Source organism: Apteryx rowi, unplaced genomic scaffold, assembly GCF_003343035.1.
Source record: "Apteryx rowi isolate R43461 unplaced genomic scaffold, aptRow1 scaffold_41, whole genome shotgun sequence".
NCBI lineage: Eukaryota > Metazoa > Chordata > Aves > Apterygiformes > Apterygidae > Apteryx > Apteryx rowi.
Window position 1 is genome coordinate 2,209,723 of NW_020450621.1, and position 9,267 is coordinate 2,218,989.

The window sequence follows — 9,267 nt, forward strand, 5'->3', positions numbered from 1 at the left end:
GGGCTTCGCCTTCCCTTCCTTCTGCTTTATTTCTGTCGAATGAGAACGTGCTCTGGAGTTTATGCGTTTCCAGTTGCTACATCTTCTCCGGAGGAAGCCGGCCACTTTGCCGGGTGGRCGAGCGGCAGGATCGCTGCGGCGGGGCCCGGTGGGAGCAGGCGCTCCGCGCGCAGCCCTTGGCTGGGAACAGGCCACTTTACCCCCCTCTCCGAGCCRCCGCGGCGGCGTTCGGACCGGCAGCTGTGTGCCGAGAGGAATAAAAGCCGGAGCGATGTGGGAAATCCGTTTGCTTTCTCCGCAAAGCTGCAGGCTGGAGCTCCGGAGCGGAGGCGGGGGCACTTCTGCCCCATTTGTCGCTGCAATAAAGATCTGAGATTTCTGACCTCCACGATGTTTTCGAATTAATAAWTTCTCAGAGACGTTAAGAGCGTGGGTCACGCAGGCTGACCCCTCCGCCCTTTTGCAGGACCTTTTGCCTGTGTTTTTCCCTCTGGAAGCGTTTTGCCTCCTCGGTTCCTCTACCACAGGCTTTCTAGCTCGTCTTTTAACATTAATCTTTGCCTGGTCTCAAGTGCCGGCCGCTTCCAGGCATTGGGGCTAGCGATGCCCCTTGTGAGCTGGACGAGTGTCTGGAGATGGAGCCCGGGCTGGCTCTGCCCTCCCCGCTGCTCTCGCCTTTGCTGACCGTGTGGCTTAAAAATCCATCGCGCCAGAGCCTTTGGGAGGCCACGGGAGCGGAAAGGGGACCGCGCTGATAACCAGCCCAGCCAGGAGCTGCAACCAGCAGAGCTTGGCTTTGGCCATTGGGTTGGAAGATCTCCTGCTCCCAACGGCGTCCCCTCGTTCCCTGCCTGTCCGGGGCTCCTGCAAATGGTGACTTTGCAGGCACCTTCTGGGATGTGGGGTGGGAGGCAAAGGGGAGACCTCCACCACCCTGCCGAGGACATGGAGCACCCCTGGCTTTGCCGGAGCAGGTCCCCGTCCCTTGGGCTTGGCGTGGGAGGAAGCAGAGACCGCTGGAGCTCGTTATGGTTTACAAGAGTTTATTCAACTGGTTTCTGACTTTAGTTCTACCGAGTGGGTGCTGAACAGTTACAAGCTCCTTCTGGTTCAATTACAGCCAATCTAACAAAACGAACGAACGAACAAACAAATGGGGGGAAAAAAAAACCTCGGAAAAACGATAAGAAAATCCACAACTTTTTCACGTGTCATTAAATATATTCATATATAATAACCATAATATATTAGTATGCATTGTAAAGAAACATCGCCCAAAGCAGTATGCAATGGTCATAACTAAACAACATTTACAATTCAAGATATTAACAGAAATAAAAATTAAAAAAAAAAAAAAGAACGAACACAGGTTTTGCGACGGGGCTGCGTAACGGGAGACGAGGTGGGTGTGCGGGGAGGGGGGACGGACACGACGAAACGAACAAAAACGAGACGGAACGACTTCTGTCAGGTGCTACCGTCGAGTGATGATTGTTTTGGCATTTCAGCTGCTTTCCGAACTCGCTTCGAAGGCGCCGCAGCCCTTTTACCCTGTTACGAGCTCTGTTACGGTTCCCACCGGCACCTCGGGTTTCCGGCTCTGCTGCGAGGCTGCGCGCTGGTGGCCCTCGCGTCCTGGGGTTAGTTGCAGACCCCGTGTCCCATCCCATCCCCGTGCCACCGGGGAGCTGGGCCCCCTYTCGCCGGGGTTTCTCGCCTCCTCGTGCCGTGGGACAGCTGCTTTTCGTGGCGGGGGACGCGTTGGCGAGGCCTGTGGCTCTCCAGGAGCACAGCAGGCGACTTTGCTGGCCRCAGCCACTGAATTGGGGGCATCTTGGGAGGACGGATGGACGCCTTGATTCCTCAGTGGTTATAACATAGTTGCCCTAGTGCTTACCTCCAACAGAGCAGCAGCCCTGGCTGTGGAGGGTGATGTTCAAGGGTGACATCTTAATCCTGCTTGGGTGACAGGCCAGAGTTCCCCCCAAAAGGAGGTGTCCCGAGGTGGCTGCAAGGAAGACTTGCTTCCCCAGACATCCCGAAAACGGGACTGCTCTGCCTTACCCAGGAGGAGTACGGTTGTGAATGGGCTACGCCAGCCATTGGTGCAGGTTGGTGTTACCAGAGGCGCTGGTTAACCATGGACAGAGTGAAGGAGCTTCTCTAAACTGGTTGGAAAGCACAAAACTCCAACAATGATCAAAGAACGGGGTCCTGGTGGGCTGGGGCTGGGGGGGGAGGGGGGCTTTACATCTGCAATAGTCACTCTGGTTACAATAGATTCTCTGAGCTCTAATTTGTTTTACATCTCGTGCTAACTGTACAAGCACCTTGATTTTCTTCCCATGTATTGGTTTCTGTTAGTGCCTGGAGGGTCCCTGGGCTCTGGCAGCTTGGCAAGGTGGACGATTGCCTGCTTGAAGTGGTTGAAGTTTCTTCTGCATCTTCCCAAAATGAGGAAATCGGTTAGAGGGCTGGGGCTTGTCTCTGTTGCTGTGGGTGTTGGTGGGTGTTGAGGCTGTGCTGGGGGGTGGTGGCAGTGCTCGGCCACATGTGCTTAGAAGAGGGAGTCGGAGAACGTTTGGTGTCCGGGTATGGGTAGATCCTGAGTCCCCCGGCTTCCACAGCCTTGCCTTCCCTGTGCAGGAGGGTGCTGAAGGCCTTGGGAGAACGGACTTTGGGTTGGGTCCGGTTGTTTTTAGGCCATTCAAAAGAAATTGCATTTTATTTGCCTAAGGACATACGCTCCATGTGTTTCCTCTGTGTTCCTCACTGCGTTTCCCCGTGTTGCTCTGCTGGGTTCCTCATGGTTTGTTTGGAAGGTGGTTGTCCATCTGAACGAGCCTTGCGGGTGTCTGTGGAGCGGACCTGCGAGAGTCCATACGACCAGTGCAGGCTGAAGGGACCTTGGGCTTGTGGGGCACCTGTGGTTTGAGGGCACCTTGGCTAATTGAGGACAAGCTGTCTCCAGCTGGCACAGACTCTACCTAGCATCGGTCAGTTCTAGCTGGAGGAGAGCTGCCTAGCCAAGCTTTGTGGCTTTAAGTCTCCGTTGAGACACTTAAGGTCAGATTTCATCTTTTGGAAGCCCTTCAGTGACTTGGGCGCATGCATTCTCCTGCCTATAAAACTKTTGACTCTTCTTGGGCTCTAAACTGAGGTGAAATTAGTCTGTTCTGAGCAAGAAAGGATTAGAGAGAAAACTGTGACTTGGTGGATTGCTTGGTGTCCAGAATGGGATTTCAATCCTAGTGTCCAAACTCATCTCTGAGGGCCCTTGTGGTTTTGGGGGAGGCTCAGCAGTACTCGGTCCCCTTCGTGCCATGTCTCCCAGCAGCCCAGTGCTGGGTTGTGCTTCCCTGGGAGCCCTCCACTTTACACCTATTTACATGGCTGCCTCGCTTTATGGTAGTTTATGTCATTATATAAATATTGTCAATTGCTATAAAACAAGGCAAAAGCACTGGAAAATGTCATAAAATAGATGTTTCCAAGTTTCCTAAAAGGAAAAAATATCAGGGAGGTTTTGCTTTTCATAGCGACTAGTGTTTGCTTCTCATCCAGGTACCTGGACTGCCCTCCCTGCATTTCCGCCCCGGCTATTGCCTGCCTCCATTGATTAGGTGAACTCAGAATTCCCCTGCTTTTTATGGACCGATGTGGAAGTGGAAGGGCCTGCCACCCTGGCGAGGCAAAGCAGCACTGACCTGTCTTTTTCTGGCGACAAAAAAACCAAGAGCCAGGTCTGCCGCTAAAGTGCCCCGGGGAAAGCTGCTCCCACCCTCAGTTGCTGGTTCACAGGGGGTGAGACGGAGGCGAGGGCAGTCCCTGCCTTCCCAGTTCATTGGGATTAGAGATAAGGAATTACATTTTCTGCTGGTAGATTTGCTTTTTTCACCTCCAGTGGAAGATCCAGTTTCGGGGGGAGCTCTAGATGGGTCAAATCTCGCTCATCTGGTCCCCAGTGGGGACCARTTCCCTTGGGGCTGGTCTCTCTAACCTGTACAGGCTGTAATGCAGCCAAAGACGTGGACCTCTGTTCTGGTCCTGCTGCCCGTGGGGACAGCCCCAGGAGCCAGCAGGAGCTTGGCACCCATTGTCCCACTCCACCATGGAAGTGAGGGCTGGCTACCTCATGCAGGGACATGGGAAGCTGGAAGGACTGGCCAGGCTGAGGGAGCAAGGGCCAGGCTGGGCTACTTTGAGGAAAGCTGGCTGAGTTTGGAAGTGAAACTAYTGCCGTCCAGGACTTCAGTATCTTCTGCATGGATTTCCATTCTGAGGGGTCCTCAGTTTGTTGATGGCTGAAGAAAGGACCAAACCCATGAAGGACAATCTCAGGGATGGCCAGAGTGGAGACTCAGAGATTGTGGTTACATTAAGGGTGAGATTTTCCAGGGCACCTATGGGAATTGGAGGCCAACTTTTCTGCAAAGTCTGAGTGCTTCCCTGGGGATCCTGATTATTAACTTGACTATGAATTGGAGGGGGACTGGGGTGTCCCATGGGCTCAAGCTCCTTCGGTGCATGTGTTGCAACGAGTGGCCGGTGTGCAGCAGCGTGCAGCTCTCCTTGGAAAAATGGGGACTGAAGCAGGGAATTGTTCCCCGAGTTATGCCCATGTGGAAGTCGCTAACTAATGTGGTCTCTTCTTTTGCACCATTTTGTGCGTACGGTTGGCTAACCTGGTGCTACAGGATCGGCACATCAATACGGCTGGAGACCTCGTCCTGTCTCTTAGGTACTGTACAGCGGGTGATCGTTACGGCTATCATACACTGAAGAGTCTTTAAATAACCTATATTAGTTGATCCTCAGATCTGTCCTCAGTGGTGAGTCTCTGTTTAGTTTCCTCTAAGATAACTGTCTCATTCAATCTAAGCTGAGAATATGTATTTTGGGGAGGGGGGTTAATTTCCAGCGTTGCCGTTGATTAGTTTCTTACAGGCTTGATCGTTCCTGTGTCTATGCTTTGGAACTAGCAGACGTTAGCGGTTTTAAGGCAGTTTGGTGTCTCTGATTTCTTCAGCGAATGGGGCAGAAAGAAGCTAGGGGGCACTGGGAACTGCTCGCACTCCCACCGCGGTTGAGATGCTGCGTGCCCACACCCACCCTCCTCTTGCAATGGTTCGTTTTATTCTCATGTGTGTGATTTTTTTTTTTCCCTCCTGTAATATGAGGTGCAAACTTGGCAGTCCCACAGACGTGATTCCCGGCTGTCCCCCCCACCCCAGCCCGCCCCGACACACACAAACTGCAACGCGACTTCCTTCCCAAAGTCCCTAATCCCAGGCCCTATCCGCTCCAGGTTCTACACAAAGCAGCATGCACAGTCAGTCTCTCACTCGCTCGCTCATGCGCTCCATTGCCTTCTTTTCCTTTAGGCTTTCTTACACTTCCCCTTCTTCTCCCGTTGCTGGAACTTCCTGAGCCGCCGAGCCCATGTATCCCGCCACTGTATCACCAGGCTGGTTTTGTCTGCAATGATGCCACTCTGGTCAGGAGAGTCCTCGTTGTTGCCCAGCAGCAAATACTTCTTCATGGGCTTGATTTTGGGGCACTTGCACGCTATGTCCTTGGAGTGGATCCACAGGGTCTGGTCTCCGCGCCGTATCCGGTTGCTCCCTTGTTTGTAGACGGAGATGATATTGACCGTGAACTTCCACCAGTCGGCATTTCTTTCCGCTTTCAGGATGTGGATCTGAACAGCTGGAAAAAGCCAAGGCAAGAGAGGAAAAGATGTTATGGTTTGGGCTAGTGAGAAGAAAATGAATGTAAAGTCCTATCTAATAGTGTGTGTGAGGAAARGGATTTCTGTCTCCAGAGCCCAATTTGGCAGGGAGCAACCATGGGCCAGTCTAGTGGTGGTTGCACTGAAACTAGTTTTGTCTCCAGGGCTTTCGTCCAAGAACAAAGTAGCCAGTGCTGATGGCAGAAGGTCTCAGCAAAGATACTGAAACCACAGTGGGCATGGAAGGTGCTCTCCAGCTCTGCTGCCAAGGAGGAGGCCCTCTTGTTCCCAGATGAGCAGGGCCCAGTTATCCCTTGGGCTGTGCAGGCAGGAGGACCCCCAGGAGGAGAGGGGAAGCTGGGAGTGGCAGTATGTTAGGGCCCAATTCATTCCTTGTGCTAGGGCCCGCGTGAATGATGCAGGGCTACCCTGAGTGATGGGGTGGAGAATTGCCTCTTTCTCCTATTGGTGTCCTCGGGAGGGCCCATCCATCTCCCAGGGACCTTCAGGACGTAACTATGAAGCAAACACAGACGGAGCAGTTCCCCGGAGCCATTTGTGTGGCTCACTCTTCAGTGATATAAAAAAATCTTTAAAAACCAGTCAGGTTCATGTATGCCATAAGGTCACTGCGGTGCTAAAATCTGCCTTTTTCCTTAAAGCAACAAGCACAGATGAAAGTGGAAAACTAATAAACCCAGGGAAAATGTGTGCCTTCAGGCTGAGTAGTGGCCAAAGTGCAGGGCAAAGGCTCTGTGCACAAGGTGTGCATTGCGGTAAGGACAGAAACCAGACGCTGGCCCTGATCTATGGTGTTAAAACCCTGGCTTGCACTGTCAGGACCTGGGAAGAGCTTTCTTCCTGACACATGTGCTAACTCCAGCCAGGGAGACTCAGATGCTAGAGCATGACCCAGAGCAATTCCTGAGTCTGGAGAGCACTGTGTGCTTCAGCAAGAGGAAAAGTTTCTGCACGGCCAGTCCCTCCCGCCTTCCTCTCTCTCTTCCTCACCAGAGGGGCAACTGGACACATCTACACCACGACCCTAAAGCAGCCTCAAGAGGGAGAGCCAAAATCTGGAGCAGAATGCTGGGACTGGCCCTTATCTCCAAGCATTTGGCAGTTGGAGGTAGGAAAGATCTGTTAAGGCCTCCAGCACATCTTCCTGGGGCCAGCGTAAGGAATGAGCTGCGCTGAGCTCTCTGTGAGCACCCAGCATCTGAGCAGGCCCCTCCCTATGGAGGATGATTCTGCAGCCATGGTTGAGTATGGATACGCAGCTGGGTCCTGCTCATCAGGAATGATTTCTGGTTTCTTGACTGCTCTGTTCTTCTGGAATGTTTCCAGAACATGTGTTTCTTTGGGACATCCACCTTTCATCTCCAGAGCCAGCCGTGTTTGGCACTGACCRCAGACAAGGTAACAGAAAAGTAGTCTTGGACACCTCCCACCAGCAGTACAAGATGGTCACGTAGTGAACTGAGGAATAGGTGTGATCCTACAGACATGTTACCACTATCCAAAATCAAAGTCATCTATATTGAGCCTATTCAAACCTACAAAAGTATTTATAAGAGGGGAAATAGAGCTATCACATGTTTCTGTACTGCTGAGCCAGTGCAAAGAGGTGACTTTGCATGGTGATCGAGGCAGGAGAGGACACTTCTCGGTATCTTCTGCAAAGAAGTTGCAGAGATGAGATGGTGACAGACACTGGTTTGCTTCCAATGTCCTCCCATGGGGTGAAGCGCTCAAGGGGACAACTCAGCTCATGTATGATTTCAGAAGACCCTGGAGCTCCCATGGTTTTGTCCTGTGGGTCAGCACCAGGGCTGTGGTCCAGGTTGGTCCTGAGCAGGCTATGGAGCCACAGGGCTCCCTGTCTTTTTACAAGACTTTAGGCATCATCATGGTATGCCTGCAGATGCCTGGTTGTCTTCTCCTGGCGTCTGCTCAGGCACATCCTCCAGGGAGCTGGCTGTGCAGGGACCTCCCCGATGAAGATATGCCTCCTGCATGTCAGACTCCACATGGCTTGGTGACATCCACCAGCTGTCCTCCTCTCCCTCCTCCATGGGGCTGCTTCCTTGGGCACTGCATCATATCCATGCCTCCCAACCATCCCTCTGGCCGGTCATTGCTGTGATCTTCCTGGGTGATGTTCCAGGTATGTGCGTCTCATGAGGAGACCTCTCCATGTGTCACACCAACCTCCCTGAGGCTGAAGCACGCAAAAGCTCCAACAACCTCTGAAACTCCTGGTCCTCATCCCATCTGCCTCATGCCATTTTGGGGCAAAGGGGAGCGAGTGACAAGCGGTGGTTGGGTGCCCTGCTGCAGAGCAGAGCCTGGGCATTCAGCAGCTGCTGTGGCTGGAGGTCATGACGTGAACTGCAGTTGGAGCCCCAGTCATAAAGATGTCCGTGTTGTGGACTCAGGTTCAAAACACACAGAGAGAAGAAAACCAAGCATTTGGCCACGCGGTGTGACGAGGAACCAGAGATAAGTCTGGAGGCATCTTCTGCCACGTTTATGCACTTTTTTCTGACAGATGTCAGTCAAACAGCACAGAGAAGGCAGAAGAGGCTGGGGGCAGCTATCGGCTGAGATTACTTCTCCTTGACTTCCTTTGGAGAGGATAAACACTTTTCTCCTCCCTAAAATTGGTTTCCAGGAAAATAGATTCATTGGGAAGTGATGATACAGACCTCGTGTTTATTTGCTAATTGTGAGATGAGAGGAATCAATAAAATCAGACAGAGGGGGAGAAAAAAMCCAGTGGAAGTTCCAGCACTGGACAGGAGACAAAGTAAAGAGAAATCACTCCATGAACGCTGCGGGCTGGCGCGTGCGGAAGATGTAGTCATGCTGCATTTTCCGTTTTCTGACCTGCCTCTGTAGTTCAACCACAAAACACTTTTTGACTGAGTCTTCGAGCCTTTTCTCCTTTTTTTTTCCCCTTACCTTCTATGCCTTGTGATCTATAACGTACCCTTTCTGCCCACCTGTCTGCCTCAAAGATTAACCTCGGCCCATGTCAGGCCCAGATGGGTGCAGTCTTAGTTACATAAATTGCCAGAGGGAGAAGAAATCTCAGCCAAACAGACAAAACCCAGAAAATTCTCAGATCTGCCTTAGTGACAACCAAATTTTACCCTGCTGAATTAACAGTGGAGTAGCATCACCATTATTTTAAAGCCGCAATGTTCAAACTGATTTCAAGCTATGAAAGAGCAGGGGAAACAGAGCTGCTCAGCCCAGCAATACTTTTTAACACATTGCAAAATACATGTATTTTTTTCAGAGCGTGTCATGGATGCCAGATGCTTTCATTAAAAAAAAAAAAAAAAGAAAGAAAAGAAAAAAACACACAACCCTAAGCTCTGACCACGTATTTCCCAGTCTGGTGTGAAGGTAACAAAATGTGCAGATTAGCCAATTTTTTTTTTTTTTTTTTTTGGAAACAAATCTTTCCAAAAAAGCTTAAACCTTTGACCTGCCTTGGTCCGCACTGACAAAATGGAGAAAATGAATGA

General features: G+C 51.6%; 1 protein-coding gene across 1 annotated transcript in view; it reads right to left on the reverse strand.

Moving 5' to 3' along the window:
• Positions 1-5,376: 5,376 nt before the first annotated feature.
• Positions 5,377-9,267, reverse strand: part of NTN1 (netrin 1) — a 117,896-nt gene continuing 114,005 nt past the window's right edge. The window contains exon 6 of the mRNA XM_026075745.1: positions 5,377-5,709. Within this exon, the coding sequence (XP_025931530.1) occupies positions 5,381-5,709 (329 nt within the window). The 3' untranslated portion in view covers positions 5,377-5,380. The remainder of the gene's footprint in view (positions 5,710-9,267) is intronic.